General features: G+C 52.7%; 1 protein-coding gene across 5 annotated transcripts; it reads right to left on the reverse strand.

Moving 5' to 3' along the window:
- Nucleotides 1-5,919: 5,919 nt before the first annotated feature.
- Nucleotides 5,920-13,062, reverse strand: Kif12 (kinesin family member 12). Of its 5 annotated transcripts, none has more exons than XM_070012162.1 (19): nucleotides 12,980-13,062; nucleotides 12,832-12,897; nucleotides 12,660-12,738; nucleotides 12,176-12,303; nucleotides 12,013-12,088; nucleotides 11,502-11,636; nucleotides 11,242-11,377; nucleotides 10,419-10,510; nucleotides 10,096-10,252; nucleotides 9,376-9,494; nucleotides 9,190-9,294; nucleotides 8,644-8,746; nucleotides 8,473-8,563; nucleotides 8,233-8,319; nucleotides 7,820-7,910; nucleotides 7,643-7,747; nucleotides 7,092-7,192; nucleotides 6,890-7,008; nucleotides 5,920-6,586 (listed from the first exon to the last, which is right to left on the reverse strand). In XM_070012162.1, the coding sequence occupies exons 1-19, from the start codon at nucleotides 13,003-13,005 to the stop codon at nucleotides 6,447-6,449; spliced, it is 1,956 nt and encodes a 651-aa protein (XP_069868263.1). In that variant the 5' UTR covers nucleotides 13,006-13,062; the 3' UTR covers nucleotides 5,920-6,446. The 5 variants fall into 5 exon arrangements, with proteins under 5 accessions (XP_069868263.1, XP_069868260.1, XP_069868269.1 ...); XM_070012159.1 differs by having other exon boundaries at nucleotides 8,473-8,584; XM_070012168.1 differs by lacking the exon at nucleotides 6,890-7,008 and having other exon boundaries at nucleotides 8,473-8,584.
- Between the last annotated feature and the right edge of the window lie 5,048 nt (nucleotides 13,063-18,110).

An 18,110-nucleotide genomic window follows, 5' to 3' on the forward strand; every position in this document is an offset into this window, starting at 1 on the left:
GTGTCTGTTTTAAAGTGTTTCCTTTGGTTTGTAACAGTTTGGACACTGATTGTCTTTCCTTTTTGCTTGGTCTGAAATGCATTTAAACACAGCGAGTGTGTTGGCTCAACTTTCTGAGGCAGTTACCATTCCCTGTGGTCACCAGCTTTCCCAGTCGTTTATGATTTGGTTAATGGTGGTCCCCAAGAGATGGTCTAAGAGGAAGTATAGAGAATCAAAAGCCAGGCACCCCCTGACTTGTGGGTGAGCTTGGGGGGAGTGGATTATCTTCTCTGAAGCCCTCTTTCCTAATCTGTAAACTGTTCTGCCTGTCAGGAGATGAAAGTAAACACTGTTTGTGGAAGTACTGGTTGAATTGGCCAGTGCCTGCCCTTGACTTTGGCTATACACAGCTCACTAAGATGGCTCATCTGACTTTCTCAGCAGCGATGTGCTTGGGTTAGCAAGCGCGCTGTCCATAGAGGAAGCTGGAGACAAACTGGGGTGGGGGGCTTGAGGGGGAGGGGGCAGCTTAATCCCTATCTCTGGGTCAGGACTGTTCAACCAGTGCCTGGCCTGCCAGGGTGAAAAGAGGTAGGGGAGAGGCCCTGAGGACAGGTAGGTAAGGGAGTCATGTCTTCTCCCGTCCTGGGGATGTTTGTGCTCCTGAGATTATTAACCCGAGCAAACAGAGACAAAAGTTGCTAGGGCCCCCTGGACTTTGAGCTGCTTTTTAAAAATTAACCACGGGGGCTACAAGGATGCAAAGCAGGCAGTGTCTAAGTGCTGGACCCTGCTTCCCTCTTACTCTCTGCGAAGGGGATGAGAACTTCTGGACCCCTGCCTGCCCTCCTAGGGGGACCCAAGGGTCTGAGAGTCCACAGGAAGTGGCCATTCTCTAGAACCACTTCAAGAGGAAGGGGAGGGCCAGTGCCACACCAGAAGCTTCAATTTCCAATGAACATACTAGGGTGAAGGACACCATGGGTGTTGGTCAAAGGCTAGCCAGCTTCTGGCTCCACCATCAGGCCTTAATCCCTTCATTGATTCATTTGTTCTCTTATTAGTGCTTGGATCTGAGGGTGGGAGGGGGACCATGGCCCCCTGATCCTCCTCCACTGGGTCCTGGAGTTGAGTGGAGGTCTGAGGGGGGAGAGGAGGAAAGTGAGTGAAGGGAAAACAGGAAGCAGGGGTGAGGCCAGGCAAGCTGGGAGGTAGGGGGCCTGTGAGGCCAAGATGTCTCTTCTGCCTCTGCGATGCACAAGGGGTGAAGGCAGGTTCAGAAGTGAGTCTGGGCAGGTCTGTAAGCAGGAGGGAGGGAGATCCAGGGGCCCAGGGCAACAGCAACCCAGAAGTTCAGGGGTCACTAGGCCAGCAGGGACATGAAGGGCACTGGCCACTCTGCTAATGGAGAGGAGAAACAGCGCAACCTTGCTTCCTGACCCAAGGCCTTGCCTCAAATGCCAGGCCTGCTGGGTTTATCCGGGACACTCAGATGAACGAAGAACCAGGCAGTACTCACGATTCCTGACCAGCGAAGTGAGAAGGGATATCCTCGTCACCCAGTGATTCCCAAGCTCTGTTTCCCATCTTTCCAGCCTGTCCCAAAGAGCAAGGCCACCAGAGACCTCAGTGTCAGTCATTGTGACTCACAAGTAACCTTAGGGAAAGTCCTGACCCGAACTGGCCTTGGTTATTCATCTGGGCCTCCAATCAGGCTCACTAATGTGACACTGCTGACATAGGGATAGAGAGATGGTCCTGTGCAAATACTCCACAGCTGTGCAGACCTGTCACTAGCATGTGGTGCCCAGCAAGGGTTTAGTGCTCCTCCAAACTTGGCAGGAATTGCACACGTGTAGGTATTTTAGTCCACAAGGGGGCAGCAGAGAATGTCCAGAAAGACCTCCATGGTTTGCGCTCAGCTTGTTCTATACAGACAGACTCAGAGGCCTACAGCAAATGCCCACCCCCAAACCAGGCTATTAATATTAACTTAGACATTAATGGGGGAAAAACCTAGAAGAAATAAGAATGAAGAAGAAAGAGGAAAGGAGAGAAAAAGAGAAAAGGAAGGAGGGCAGGAGGGAGGGAGAAGAGAAAAGAGGAAGTAAAAGAAACCAGAGATAGAACCTGGCCATCCTTGGCTTGTTGAAAACCCTCTGACAAAAGTAGAACATTCAGCCTGCACCTTTCCCTTGCCCATCCCCACCCCTGCCAGACAGGCTGAGGCTTGGTAGGACATTGGGGCCTTTTGCCAGGAAAACAGAATTGTGAGCAATTGCTATAGATCTCAAGGAATACTGTAACCTGAATCATCACTTTGCTAAGTTCTTCCTGTCCACTGAGCCCTCTGATGAGCAGCCTCTGCAGATCAGTCCTACTGGATCCTCTTACGAAGGATCTTACTGTTCTGGTAGTCCCACTTTGCATCCCAGTTCTACAGAAACCAAGGGTAAGAAATCAGGTGACCCGGTAGTGGTAGTGGCTATTTTCCCAGATCTCTTTCCCCTGGACCCAGTCCTCTTATAACCATCAGGACCTCTTGGCTATGCTCTTTTGGTTAATGGAGAACCTAGGGCTCTCTTTTTACTGGGCTTCTTATGGCAGGAGTCAGACTCGTGAACCTGTTTATATATTCTTCAGCCAATACTGTACTTGGGGTCTGCCATACCAGTGAATAATGTTTCAGTGAACAATGATGATTGACTTCGAACCAGAAGGAGGATTCTGGTCAGACCCCAAGAAGGGCAAAGACAGATGAAAGAGATTGGAGATGAGAGATTGGAGATGGAAATCAACAAGCCCAGAGTCCCTTAGTAATAACTTCAGATGAGTGAGTACATAGATACATGTATGGGTACCCAGTAGCAAAGAGTCCTGGTCCTGCGGTGCTTTGCTTTAAATCAGTCACACCAGCCTGGCTTCCAGTCCTGGCTGTGATCTTTGCTGTAGATCATCTAAGGGTGAACCAATTCAGTCCCTACTCTTCAGGGAAAAACAAAACCTGAGAGTTAAAAACCTTATCTACCTTACTGAAGATCCCACAGCTGGAAAACTAGGAAGATAGAGGCTAAGAAGCAGGGAGAATCTGCCCAAGATAAGGTCAGTTAGAGACAACCCAGCTCTCCAGCCTCCCTACAGGGCCCTGCCCACCAAAGGCTGGGTTTCAGGCTCTACTTCTAATTCTCCAAGTTCTAGCTTAAGTTGAACAAGGGAGCTGGTAAAGAATTCATTGGTCTTTGGGGTGGTGACACCTCTGTGGGGGAGAGGAACTCAGGAAGTCCTGCTCTGCTTTTATCCGTGTCTTTGCATAAGGCTTTTGTGTGGAGGTCTTTTTACCATGCACAGGAGTTTCCAAGCTGAAAGTAAATTGCTTCTCTATCTGCTGCCCCACTGTGGTCCCACTGGATGGCAATCCAGTGTGACAGCTCAGGATAGAAGCCATATACGCATGCTCCCTCTGCTGCCACCTCCTGGGTGTAATTATAATTGTTGCTTGTTTGGACATCCTTTTCCCTTCGTTCAGCTGCAAGATCCTAGAGAAAGGGGAAGTGGCTGGAGGTAAGTTTCCTGCCACTCAAGCCCAGTAAGAGGAGGCCTGGTCTTTACAATAGGGTCTGTCATCGTGTGAATGAAACAATGCAGGCCCAGAGCTGTGTGCAGGTTCTTGAGGATGACTCCTCACCTGTCTGTCAGAGCTTTTCCTTGCTGCCAGGGGAAAGGCAATGGCTTGGGCTCATGACGCAATAGAAAAGTCGCTTTCCTGCTTATTTCAAAATGTCCTATAAAGGGCCGAAACCCACTCCCAAGGGACCGATGAGTAATTTGTGGTAAATGTGTCATAAAACTGGAAGACCCCAATTCAATCAGATATCTACACGTCCAGGCCGCTGGTGATTTCAATACTCCACAAACCCATGGATGGCCTTCAGAGCTCCAAGTGAATGTCTCTTCTCCATTATACCCCCTCCCTTCCCAAGCCAGACATTCCAGAGGATTCTTTGAACTTCTCTATAGGGTTTGGAAATTCCAGAGAGATCTTCCAGGGGCTTGGAATTCTGGGAAATTCCTAGTGTGTCAGGATTTCCAAGAGTTTCTCTCATATCCAATGTTCTGAGGTCCTGTGAGTTCTTGAGAGTTATTGTCTAGTACCCCCTGCTCTGTCACACACACACCCTCCCCCACACAAGTTGTAGCAACTTCTAGAAGGCTTGTGACTTTCAGGATTTTAGGAGAACCTTCCTGAGTCCATAGTTCTCCATCAGGCAGAATGGATCTAGTGTTGGTGTGATGTAGGACAGGGCTCAGGGATCTAGGACAGTAGCTTCCCGGAGTGAGGCTGCTGTCTGAGAGATGAACACATGGTCCAGGAGACCAGGCTGTCAGTGGCAGGCACCTCCTTGCTATCCTGTGTCTCTTAGGAAAGGGATGAAGTTTGTGCTGACTGGGAGCTGGCACTAGGAAACTGGAAAACTGGCCGGCTCCAGTGGGAATCATGCAAACAGTAATGAGCCAGCCAGGGTCCCCCTGGGTGGTCCCGCTCCATCATCCTGGACTAAGGAAAATTCACACTCAGTGCCAGAGGCCTTTGCTGCCCTCAACTGAGGGCTGGAGACCTCCCAGCAAGCAGGGCCCCAGGCTAAAAGATAAGGGATTTGAGGGACTGGTGAAGAGCCTGGGCCTGAACTTCATATTAGAAACAGGAACTTTGTGGCATTCACTGGTCTCTCCATCCCTGCTTGGATCCCTGTACAACAGATCACTTCCCTGAGACCTTTCCTGAACCCCAAATTTAGTGCTGTAGCCCTGCCCAGGCAGAGCCTGAATTGCCCCTCCCCCCCCAAAAAAAAACCAGCTCTTTTGCTAGAAAGCATTTATCACCATCTGGCCTGCCATATATTGTGCTTGGATGCCGTGTGTGTTCCCAGAGACACAGGACAATACGATCCTGCCAATGCTGGCTGAAACAGGTCCTCCACAGATACTTGCTGAATGGGTCATTTTCGAGTCTGGCTACCAAATTGCATCAAATTATCTTGTTCACTTCATGTTGTCTTTGTCCCAATCCTCTGCAAGAGGCAAAGCCTCGCGCAATATTCTTTCCAAATTGATGAGACTGCCATCCCCATGACAAAGAGACTCTGTGCACTGTGGCCCTGAAGTGACCCCGGGCTCAGAGCAGCCAAGTCACTTGATTACTCAGGGCGATGTGATGGCGGGTGACTGGAACGTGGGTGGGGCAGCCTGTGGGCTCAGTTGCAGCCTGCTTGGCCTCCCTGTGTCCGACCATCACCTGCTGTCCACAGCCTCTGCCTCCAATGGATTTGGCTTTCCAGGGACATCCCTAATGGATCCAATCACAAGTCCTGCCTCTCAATACCTGACTCCTGGATTGGGCCTGTGAGTCCCCAGCTTTGGGGATTTACCCTGCACAGACTCCAGAAGTCACGGGCCTTACAGTGGGACAGGCTCAAGAGAAGCACAATGGCCTATCCCAAGTCACACATGCTCAGAGCAGTCTAGAGGTACCTTGGTTTTATCTTTGGCTCCTTAGTCCCGCCGTGTAAGGAGTCAAAATGCAGAGATATGTCCAGGGGATTTCCCAGAATTCTGGACAGGAAGAGCGAGGCTTTCTTTGCTTGGAAGCCAGGGGAGGGAAACAGATCCTTGTGTCCCTAACCAGGCCCGACATATTTAGAGATTGGAAGGCTGCCACCTCCTTCCAGCACCTTCTGCTCCCTGAGTCTCCCCAGCATCTCTCTAGCTGTTCCCCAATGCTCCCCAAGCCCTATCACTAAGCCCTAAGCCTAGGGCCCAGGGATCAGGGCTCAGGGAAGACGCTGCCCCAACCTTCCTCCAGCACTGCCTTCTCCGAGCATCTTCAGCTTATTCCCCTCCTCCCTCCCCCCTGCCCGCCACGCCTGCCCATGCCTGCCTACCAGTGGTACATGGTCATTGGTTAAAACTTGTCCAATACAGGAGAGGAGAAGGGAGCGGATAAGAGGCTAGGGAAGTCCAGATCAGATGGGGACATGCACATGTGCCCAGGGGCCTCCTTCCTCCTCAGACCCCCCAAAACTCCCTTCCCTCACAATCTCCCCCGTGCTGAAGTGACTGGAACAGATCTCTCTTAATTTATAGACTTTATCACTTGCCACCTGGTTTCTCTTGAGTCCCAGCTTACTTTTATACCTGCAGTGGCAGTAGCAACCTCCAAGTGATCCCCAAGTCCCCACCCCTAGTGCTCTCCTACAAGCCCAGCTGCTCCTCCGTTGCTTTTAGTAAGGCAATCACAGAGTGCTTTGGACGTTACCATTTAAGGCCGATAATGATTGGGAGAAATGTGTGCTTCTCCAAGCAGGTACAAAAGGCATCCACCCACACTTGGCTGTCCCCATCCTCAGACGAGGACACTGAGGCCCCAGAGGGCAGAACCAGGCAGCCTCTGTGTTTCTACTTCGCCTTCAGCAGGGAGGGAAGCCTCGGCCTGGGCTCCTCCTGCCCTCGCTGGGGGGTGGCTGGCTCTGGCCTCTTCGCAGGGAGCTTCCAATCTGGTGTCTGAGGGCCTCCAGTCTCTGGGCCAGGTTGGGGATCCTGGCTGCACCTGAGGAGAGATGATACTTGAGGCCTGTGCTCCCCAATCCTCCCCGCTAGGCCCACCCACGCCCAGCATCCTCTGTGGGAGCCTAGCCTTGTGCTCCCTCTCTGCCCCCACCTCCCACCCCCAGCTCCAGCAGAGAGATCTGGGCTACCAGAGAGAACACTAAAGCTGGGAACTGGGAAGATCTCAGAACCTCTTCAGCCCATCTTATTTCAGACACAGGATCTGAGGCCTGGACAACACAGGGACCCCTCCTTTCTTTCTTCCCTCTCTCCTCCCTCCCTCCCCCCTCCCCCACAGCTTCACCTCTCAATATTGGTGGTGCATTTGGGGATCCCGAGGGCAAGGGTGGGGCGGAGGGGACCGCCTCCTCCCCAGTCAGCATCTCGGCCAGGACTCCAGTCTGGGTCCAGTCGCTGTGGTTCCTAGGCAAGCGTGAGTGAGTGGGGTGACCCTCTGTGTCCCTAGATTTCCACCCGCTTTCCCAGTGCCTCAGGACTGGGCCTACCTCTCTCCTGGGATCTTGGCAGAGCCAGGGCTGCATGGAGGTGCCCAGGGTGGGGGCCGTGAAGACAGCGGCATGCCTCTAGGGGTCTCTGGGTCCAGCACCTGTAGGAAGGAGCAGAGAGCATCCTCGAAGACCTCAGCCTGCCCCCTGGGTCCCACTCCCTGGTGCTGGCCATGACCCCCCCAGCCATGGGTACCAAGAATGTTGGGTCAGCACAATGGGTAGGGCCGTGTCTGGTCTACTTTGATCCCTCAGAGCTGGAAATGGAGAGGGGCCTAAATGCTCCAAGCAGGGAGTGAAGGAAGTGCATGCACGAGGACGGAGATGTACAGATGGGCAGATGTGAGCGTGAGTAAAAGAACAAGCAAATCACAGAGAGTGTTCCTAAAAGAAGGCAGAGTGAGGGAGTTGAGGCCAACAGGTGTTCTGAACCCTGGCCAGAGGCTCTGAGCCCTAAGCTCGTCCTTCACCACCACCCCACCTCCCTGGGATCGCTAAGCCCCCGATCAGGGCTCCAGTTCTCATAGCACCCTGTCTCTGGTCCTTCCTACCTGGGGCACGTGGCACTCCTGTTGTGGACAGGCCCAACGGGCCAAGGGTGCCCGGCACACAGGGCAGAGGTGACAGCAGGGGCAGGAGCAGAGAGGAGGCAATGCCTGCAAGAAGGTGCATCAGTGGCTCTCGATGTCTCAGCGCATCCCCGCTCCCAGGGAGGCAGCGAGACTCACATGGCAGGGGGCAGCCGGCATCACCAAGCAGGGGCATGGTGGAGCTGGGGCAGGCGCTGGCTGGTGAAGTGTGCAGACAGACACGAGGCGCCTGGGAAGAAAAGGGGTGGTCCTGCATCTGTCGCCCCCAGCCTTCCCCAGGTCCCCTTTCAGAGATGCCTAGAGCTCCTGTTATGGGCTGGTCCCACTCTCAGTGCTTTACCTATTGCTGTATCCCCATCTCTAGCAAGCCTGAAAGCCAGACAAGCTAGGTCCCTACTGCACAGAAGTGGGGCTCCAGCAACCAGGAGGTGGCCGAGCTAACACTGAAGCAGTTGGTGGGCTGCAGACATTGGACATGCACCCATATCACGAGACCCCCTTTCCCAGTGGCCCTGCGGCCCCTGTCTATCCACACAGGCATCTGTACTCACCTCTGCAGTTCATGGACCTGCTGGGCCAGGACTCGCTGCTCACCCCGGGCCAGGTCCCGGCTACTATGCAGTTGGCTCACCTCTTTCCTTGGGAGAGCACAGAGGCAGGGCTGTCTCCTCCTCAGGGCAGGGAATCCCCAAGCCTGGAGGCAGGTTGGGACAGAGAGCCCAGGGACAGGAAGGGAAAACATCTTGGCCCACGTAGCCAAGCAATGAAGGATGGAGACAGCTGAGCCCTACCTGAGCCTCTCATTCTCCAGCATGAACTCCTGCAGCATGGCATAGAGGTTCCGCTGGGCCCAGGCCATTCGGGCTCCCTGGAACCCTGAGGCTGGAAGGAAGCAGGAGGAGGCTGGATGCACCGACCTTCAGGCTCTAGCCACATGCCATTCACTCCCCCAGAGCTCATACCCTTGCTGCCCATTTGGTCCAGCTGAAGCCGCAGGCAACGGTTCTCCTCCCGGAGCTGCAGGATCTCAGCCTCCACATTCTGGGGTTGCTTCATCCCGGAGGGCTACAGGGAATCAAGGCCCCCAAGGCCCTTTGTGACTGTACAGGTTGTGCACGGCACAAGGGATTGTGGGTGTGGGAAACTGGTGGAGCCTACGGGTCAGCATGGGCATCACTCGCCAGCCTGGTATCCTGGCATGAGGCCGCATCCATCTGAAGCCCAGTTGCATCACCTTGTAGGATCCCCAAGTCCAACCCCCAATGCAGATCTGTCCCAAATTAGACCTCAATTCTGACTCCCCAAATGAACCTAGATCTACCCAGTCCCTGGCCATGACCTTGACAGATAGCCTGACTCCATCCTAATCAACCACGACCCCATTTCTAGGATTCTGACTCTAATCCCAGTTCTGACCCCATCCTCAGCTTCAATTACAATGCCAATGCAGGCTCTGATGGCTGCCTGGTAGGGGGAGATGATGTCCCTCCCCTCCCCTCTTTGTTCACCTTAGGACCCTGTGGCCGGGTGGTGACCCGCTGAGCTCGACTTGCATATCGCAGAGTGCTGAGAGTCTCTGGAAGGCACTGGGCTGAAGGGGACACGCAGGCCACCTGGGGAGGGCCTCCCCTAAGCACTCCTTCCTAGGAGTCCCTGCCTCAGGATTGGCCTCCCTGCCAACCCCAGTCAATTACCATGAGGGTGACCCCACGCCCCCCCAGTGAGTCTGCCAGCAACTTGGTGAGCTTGCTGTCTCGGAAAGGAATGTGGCTTTGCTTCCGCTGTGGGTCCAGCAGCAGGGAGATACAGTGCCCTGGTGGGGAGAGTAAGATGCAGAGAGGTTACACTGCCCATCCAAAGTAGGGATGCTACAGATGGGATCTCTATTGAGGCCTATGACTATTTTCATCTTTCCTCGGGATCTTACCACTCCTTCAGACTAGCCTCCGCCACCCCCACCCCCAGGACACAGATATCCCCATTCCCAGTGACTAGCAGAGGGTTGGCACTTGGCAGGGGCTCAGAAACGCTCTTACAAATGACTGAAGGAAAGGAGTTGCACCAACAGCCTGGCCCCTATACCTACTGTGGGGACCTAGGTCCATTCGTGTCCCCCACTGGTGCCAGCAGCCCTCCAACTGCACAAGAGGCAGTTGTAATACTTCTGAGGAGTCCTACCCTGCAGCTGGCTGTTCCCACCTCTCAAGTTAGAAGCCTGCTTTATAGACTAAAAGCATGTGTGGACTGATAGTGTTCTAAGAGGCTGAGCTCCTGCCACTGAGGTGGGGGATGGGGTGGGGAAGAAGGCCACAGAAGAGGCTCACCAGCCTTACCCCAACTCCTGGTACAGAAGAGAAGCACAGGAAGCTAGATCAGTGAGCCCCAGGCCTACCACAGCCTTGCCCAAGTCTTACCCAGGGCCAGCAGGCTGCGGTTGATATTGTTGGCCTCTACCATCAGCTCTCCACGGGATCCTGTGGCTGCCACCTTCTCACTGCCTGCCAGGTCTACAAAGCACAGCTTTCCACCCACAGGGGGCTCCCCAGGGTCCACAGGAGGCACCTTCTGGGACTGGAGAAACAAGGCTTGATGGAGACTTGGGTGGGACAGTCTCCATCAAAGTCACAAGGTCACCAGGCTAAGGGCTTTCCCTGTGCCGGCCCTGGTAGGTTTCCGCGTGCAAAGCAGACCCCTGCTGGATGGCTCTGAGCCACATCTTCCCCAGAGGGAGACTCACAGCCGGCCTGCTGATGTAGAGCGTGAGCAGGGCGTGGCTTCTGCTGGAAGCCTGGTTCAGGGTGTGAGCAGAGCTCCGTCGACGGCTGAGACCTGCAGGAGACACATCAGGAGCTGTTCCTGATGGCTGCCAGTGTAGAGGAAGGTGTAAAAGCAAGGGGTGGAGGCAAGGGAGGCTGGAGAGTGGTGTTGGTTTGGGGGTGAGGCCTGGAGCTGGACTAGTACGGATAGTGTACTTACTAGTACAGATAGTATGTGTGGGGGGGGGAGTAATGGTGAGAACAGAGCAAAAATAATGACAGTCTCCTTTACATTTCATAAACATCTTTCCTATTGCTTTGTGGAAGAAGGGAAAGATCATCCAAGAGGTGAGGCACAATGCTGGGGCCGGAATCTAGAATTCCAGTATTCCGGGTGCCTGCAGAAGAGGAGTGTCCAATAAATATTCATTCAAATGAATAAGACTAGAGTTGGAAGACCTCAGGACTTGGCTAAGAAGTATACGACCTTCTCCCTCAGGGCCTCAAACAGTGCGAGTGTGGAGACAAAAGGCATGAGGTTTGCTGCCTGGGAAGGGGCTGGTGGGGCAGCAGTCTGGAAGCAGCAAGCCAAGGCCCTGGATCTGGGGGAGGTGAGGGAGCGCCTGGAAGGAGTCTGGAAGGCCAGTGGGGGAGGGGGCATCTTTGCATCATGTCTATGAATTGTTTGCACACTGATCCTTCTGCCTCGTAAGTATCATTGCTGAAGCCCCAGCCCACCCACACCCAGGGAAAGCTGAGGCACAGGCAATCCGCCCCCTAACGCTCTCGTGAAAACAGACACACCCATCTGAAGTAGCTCCATCAAGGCCTCCAGACTCCCAAACTCCACCACCCGCAGCTGTTCCACATAGAAGCCCCGAGACTTGTTCCAGCGTACTGGGAGGGGCCGAGGAGACCCCGGGCTCAGTAAGTCGTGAACCTGGGAGGGAGGGGAAGAGAAGAAGGAAAGGTCTCCCTTCGGCCCCCAGATCACCCGGGCCCACAGTCCCACCACCTCTTCTGCTCTCGGTTTCCTGGTGGGCTTTCTACGCCTCCTCCCTTACCTGCTCATTGTAAATCTCCAGGTAGGAAGCGCGGAGGGTGACGGGGGCACCCAGGTGCTGCACCCGCTCTAAAAGCCAGGCGAAGGTCCTCTGCATGATGCCCGCCAGGCTGGGGGACACTGGCATCCCTTCCCCCTGGGGGGAAACACAGCGGAGCCGCACGCTAAGGATCCAGATCTTTGTAGGGGGCTACGTGTTCTCGGAGGGCACCTCACAGGCTGTACAACTACTTCATTTGGCCGGTGAACAGATAGTTAGGGGAGCCAAACGGAACCCCCATCATCCCAACCCTGAGCCCGGGGCACGACCGCTTTGAATGCAAATGAAGGGGCGGGGCTTCACTCTCCAAGCCCTCCTCCCTCCCAGCGTCTGCATGGGCTCCAGTCCTCGATCGTCTTGAATGCAAATGAAGGGGCGGGGCTTCACCCTCCCAGCCCCACCCCCTTCTGGCATCTGCGCTGGGTTTCCACCCACAGCCCAGGTCGCGGGCTCGGGTGGGCGCCCGGCCCACCTGCGGAGGAGGTCCGGTCAGGGTGTAGGTCTTCCCAGAGCCGGTCTGGCCGAAGGTGAAGACAGTACAGGAGAAGCTGTGGGCGACAGGGGCGTGGCTGGACCCAGGAGGGGGCGGGGCCGCGCCATGACTGACACCCGGCGGAATCCGCTTCCCCACTCACCCGCGCAGGGCTAGCTCGCCCAGGCGCCGCACGCGGCACGCCTGGAACACGTCCTCCTGCGTGCGTGCCCCGTCCAGCACGGCACCGAAGCGGAACGCCACGTCGGGCCCTCCGCCCGGGGGACTCACCTGGGGGGGAAAAGGAACGGCGGAGGGGGGAAGGGGGCAGAGCATACTGGAGGGGCGGAGCCAGAGAGGCCGGAGGCTCCGAGAGGGGCGGGGACTCGTGGAGGGGCGGGGCCTCCGGGAAGGTAAGGTCCTACTGGAGGGGTGGGCATATAGGGGCGGGGCCTCCAGGAAGCGAAGGGCTCTGGGGGCGTGGCCATATGGGGCGGGACATCCTCAGGGATGGAGGGCCTCCTTTGGGACTGAGAAGCTCCCTGGGGATGGAGGGACAGGGAAAGGAGTCAGGGACCTAGGGCGGCGTTCCCTGCGTGGAGGACCCGACGTTCCCTCCTACAGATTTCTTTTCGGAGGCTTCTCACCTGCAGAGTCCGGGTCCCTGAGCAGTGCAGCGCGCTCTGCTCCCCTCTACGCAGCTCGGCTGCACTCATCGGCCGCACCCTAGGAGGCCAGGGGAAGCCAGGCGGCCCATCCTAGTGTCCCCATCCACCAACCCCATCCGCGCCAGGTGCCTCCCAGCCTTGCATTCCCCACCTGAGCACCACTTGGATGGGCGTTTCCGGTCCCTCTGGCCCCTGCTCCAGGCTCCGTGCTGGGTCCCTGTGGACACAATTCGTGTTAACGCTCCTTGCTCCCACACGCTGTCCCCAGGGCTTCCAGGATCTCGGGGAACTACTCTTACCCGTCGGGAGTCCCACGTTCCTCCATGTCTTGCTCTGCACACAGTGTTAGCCCCACTGGCGTCTGGTTGCTTTCTCTTACCGGTACCCCCCCCTCCCGCCCCTTCACCACCCTGGGATTGTCTGTACACACCTCACACGCCCACATCTACCCCCCTATTCCAGGCAGCCATCCATCCGGAAAGGCTCCCGCCTGCCCATAGCTTGTTAGCTAGTTAAAGATTTACCTGCGCCCAGCACTGCAGTGGGAAAAGTTCCAAACTAAGGCCTTCTAGCTGGGGGTTCTGGAGTCTGTGTATCCCTTGCTTTTGGGAAGTTCCCTCAGGAGTTGGGAGGGACCCATGAGACCACCCAACCTCCTTGGAGCACAGAGAGGGACACAAAGGTCAGAAGGGAAGGACTCAGCCAAGGCTCCAGAGCCTGGGCAGAGCATGGACCCAGGCGCTTTCACACACCCTTCCCTTTTCCCAATAGCTCAGAGTTTTTTTCAGCTCTAGTCCAGGCAGGGGAGGGGAGAGGCTCAGATCCTGGTGAGCTTTTTGAAGACTTGGCTGGCTGGTCTCCAAGTGGATATGAGAACACATTTCCAGCATCTGGTTAAACATTGGCACACCTGCCTCTGTCATGCCAAACTAATCTAAAGCCAGCCAGGTGTTCAACTATCCTGGTCTGGTTCACTAGAGAGGTAGAAATGTCTGTGAGTGTGGTGGGGATGGGAGGAAGGCAGATACTGTGTGTGCCTGTCTCCAGGCTGGGAGTCAGGGCAGGGCAATTGGGGACAGACCTTCCTCTTTTAGCCTACAGCCTGGCTGAGGAAATAGGAAAGAATGACCCAGTGTACAAGAGTCTGTGGGGAGCCTCAGAGGCTTATAGGAGCAGGAGAATGGGGAGGGGGAGGTGAGGGTGATAGGTGAGTCACTCAGGCAGAGAACACCAACAATGGGATGCAGAGATGGAGCAAGAAGAGATGGTCAGCTGAACCAATTTCAAGAAGGCCCCTTCCAGTCTGGACTTAGGGAGTTAGGAGGCCACTGAGAGTTACAAACAAGCAATCAACACTGCTAGATTAATATTTTAAATTTATTACTGACAGTTTGTCCACTTTTGTATGTTCTCTAAATTTTCTGCAAATTCTTTGCCCTCAACACAAAGTAGGGTAAAAGCCCTAAAAAATCACCAACTCCTCAGCATCACATGCACTACCACCACAAATGATAGCCAGCTATCAAAGCATCTACTAGGGACTGGGCTATCTTGGGTAGCAGTGAACTTCCCGTTCATGGAAGTATGTAAGCAAGAGCTGGGTCAACCTTTCTTATGAAACTGCCTAGTTGTATCTACAGGGAGGGTTCTGGAGAAACACTCCTCCCAGGCCTGCCACTAACTAGGCTTTTCTTAACCCATTTTCTTCCTGTGCAAAGAGATGACTGATTCTTCTCCTATTTTACAGGGTTGTTCTGAGAGTATAATGGAAAGTGATTAGTAAGTTGTGAAGAATGACCTATGTGCAAAAATAAAAATCCCTAGATGATCTCTAAGATTTCTTTCAAGTCTGAAGGTCCTTGATCTGATTTATTTCTTAAATCCTTAAAATGGATAGGAAAAGATTTACTGTCTCTTATTGTTTCAAGATGGAAAAACTGAGGAAAATAGAGGTGGGCTGGAGAAGACTAAAAAAGCACTACAAATGGTCACTTTATGATGTGGGTCTTCATTCTGTGTGGACAGTGCAGATGATGACAAAGAGACAGTCTTGAAGAATTCACAACATTTGAAGTGTTGCAGTTTGTAAGAAAGATAAAGACAAATAGAAGTCCCCAGCATACTTTAAACTATTGAAAACCAAAGACAAAGAAATAACCTAAAAGCAGTGATAACAAAACAAAACACCCTATCAAAGCAGCACCAATAAGGCTAATGACTACTTTCAGGTAGAAATTATGGGTGCTAACAGACATTGGAATGGTGTTTTTGGAATTATACATCCAGCAAAATCTCCTTTCACAAAATATAGATAAAATATATAGTTTTGCACCTCTGGTATTAACCAAAATGGGTCCCATGGCAAGACACATTGAGAGACAGTGAGAAGGACTGCAGGACTGCAAGTGATCCAACAAGAAGATAAATTCATCCCATGGTGTCACAATCCAATAACAGAAGGAGAGATAAAGAGAGAAGGAGAGAGACAGAGACAGACAGAGACAGACAGAGACAGACAGGCAGAGAGAGACAGAGACAGGCAGAGAGAGACACAGACAGAGACAGAGACAGAGACAGACAGAGACAGACAGGCAAGAGAGAGAGAGAGAGAGAGAGAGAGAGAGAGAGAGAGAGAGAGAGAGAGAGAGAGAGAGAGAGAGAGAGAGAGAGAGAGAGAGACGCAGCCAAGTCCACCATCACAGATGATCAGGGGAACTTGAAATCCCCACCACAGCAGATAAGGAAATAGAAGATGCCCACCACATTATCCTGCCTGATGTAAATGGCACTACAGAGCATGGAACCCAGTGGCTGAAGAATACACATTCTCTTCAAGTACGCATGAAACATTCTCCCAAAGAGACACTGGGCCTGAAAGCTACCCTCAGCAATTTTTAGTGACTGAAATCATATTGAGCATATTCTCTGGCCATAGAGGGATTTGCCAACAATCAATAAAAGAAACACAACCTGAAAAATTCCTCAAAAGATTGGAAGTCAAACAAATACTTCTGGGGCTGGGAAGGTGGCTCAGTGGTAGAGCGCTTGCCTTGCATACATGAGGCCCTGGGTTCGATTCCTCAGCACCACATAAGCAAAAAGAAAAAAGCCGGAAGTGGCTCTGTGGCTCAAGTGGTAGAGCGCTAGCCTTGAGCTGAAGAGCTGAGGGACAGCGCCTAGGTCCAGAGTTCAGGCCCCACGACCGGACCCAAAACAAAACAAAAAAACCAAATATTTCTGAATTGTTTCTGGATCAACAAAGAAGTCACAACGTGATTAGAAAATGTTTCTCAAAACTAACCACGATGCAATCACAACACATAATCAAGTAGTGTTTAAAGAGAAATATAGAACCCTAAAATATTAGGAAAGAAAGGTGGTTTAAAAAAAACAATCATCAGGTTTAAAAATATAAGTAAGCAAGAAAAAGAATAGCACATTAAATGCAAAAACATAAGGAAAACTGCATAGCTAAGAACAGAACTGACGAAGTACATAGTTGACATCCAATAGGAGCATTAACAACTTTTTCGTATAAATACCTAAGGAAGCAAAAGAAAGATGGAAGCAGGACTACCAACATCAGCAATTTCAAAAGGAGACTGGAGCCAGGTGCTGGTGGCTCAAGCCTTTAATCCTAGCTACTTAGGAGGCTGAGACAGGAGGATCATGGTCCAAAGCCAGCCCAGGCAAGAAAGTCCATTGTAGGGAGCCGAGGTGAGACTCCGCCCACTCCCTTGCAGTTTTGAGGATTACCACTCCAGACGGTGCTTGGCGGGACGCCTGGGCTGTGCGCGTGCGCGAGCAAGGTAGTGTCCCCAGCCAATCCCATGACACCTGGTGACGGTAAAAGGCAGGCGACCAACAATAGAAAAGACCCGTGTTCGAATTCCCTATATAAGCGGCTGTATTTCGGGTGCACGCTCTCTCGCGCCCAAGCTCTCCTACAACTAAAAGGCTCTCCAATAAAGCGTGATCTGAGAAGACTCCTGGAGTGGTGGTCGTTTTTCCTCGCTGGTCGAGTAGACGGTCACTACAACTGGTGCCGAAACCCGGGAACGAACCTGGGACGGGACCCGCGCGAGAGGCCGAATTGGAGCCAGAACTCAACACGCGGAGAGGAGACGTTGGTAAATATCCCCCGGTATGCTGTCCACTGTAGATTTAGATATTTATTGGTTGCTTGCATTGCTTCTTCCCTTGTGGCTTGTCTTTTTGATGGTGCGCACTTGCCTCGAGGAGGGAGGGTTTGATTTAATCCAGGAAGGACGCAAAGTACTAACGCAGCATCAGGATAGTCTATCAGAGTCAGTATACAGTAATGGGGAGGAAAAGAGGCCTAAAAGAAAAAGGGAAAAAAGACAGAAGGATCCTAAAGAATTGAAGCGAGAGGGGCTGCAGCCCTCACAAAAGGAGAAGGGTTTTAGGGAGGGGGTCTCAAGGAGACCCCCGTGCCCTTCTTTAAAAGCAAACCGGTTCTCAGCCCTACACGTGGAAGGGCGGGACCAAGAATATAGTAATCTTGTGAGTGACTCAGAGGAAGAAATGTTAGAGGAGGAGGGAGAGCAGCTCGATCCAGCTGATAGTGAAGACTTAGAAGAGGCTGCGGCGGAGCACGTGGCAGACAGATATGGAGGGTGGCGCCCCCTAGGGGTGGGAGTACCGCAGCAGCCAGGGAGAGGAAACGGAGCTGCCCCTCACCCGTCGGCCCCCCGCCGTGCCCGCCGGCAGGGAAGAGTCACTTTATAAAAGGCAGCACCTGGTCGCCGTTAGCGGCCGCCTTTCCAGTTTTTGAAAATCCCATTACTAATGAGAGAATTCTTGAGCCGGTTTCCTACTCCCAGCTTAAGGATTTAGTTGAGGCAGTCCGGACTTATGGAGTGACGGCCAATTATACCACTGCCTTGCTTCGAAGGCTAACTATTAATGCTATCATTCTGTGGGAGCAAAAACTGTTCAATATTTTCCTGAATTAGTGGCTAAACAGGCAATTTTGATCTGAGAAAAAAAAATAAAAAAATAAAAATATAAAAAAATAAAAAAAACAGGCAATTTTGGGTATAAAGTATTGTTTAATGCATTTTGCAAAAATTCCAGATAAATTAATTATTCCATACACCCGTGAGCAAGTTGAAATTTTAGCAGCCACAATGGATATGTGGGCAATTCTTGTTTGCTCATTTCCAAATGTAATTGATAATCATTATCCTAAGCATCCTCTGCTTGCCATAGTTAACAAAAATTTAGTGTATTTTCCTGTTGTCACTTCAAAGGAGCCCTTGGCTGATGCTCTGACCATCTTTACGGATGGATCAAAATCTGGACAAGGTGCCTTTTTTGTTCAAGGACACAAACAGCCGGTAGTTTTTAATTTTCGGCCGAATGTCCCACAGGCTGTTGAATGTTTAATTGTGCTTGAAGTTTTTAAAA

This window comes from Dipodomys merriami, unplaced genomic scaffold (genome assembly GCF_024711535.1).
Source record: "Dipodomys merriami isolate MVZ:Mamm:240054 unplaced genomic scaffold, mDipMer1.0.p SCAF_11, whole genome shotgun sequence".
Taxonomy (NCBI): Eukaryota; Metazoa; Chordata; class Mammalia; order Rodentia; family Heteromyidae; genus Dipodomys; species Dipodomys merriami.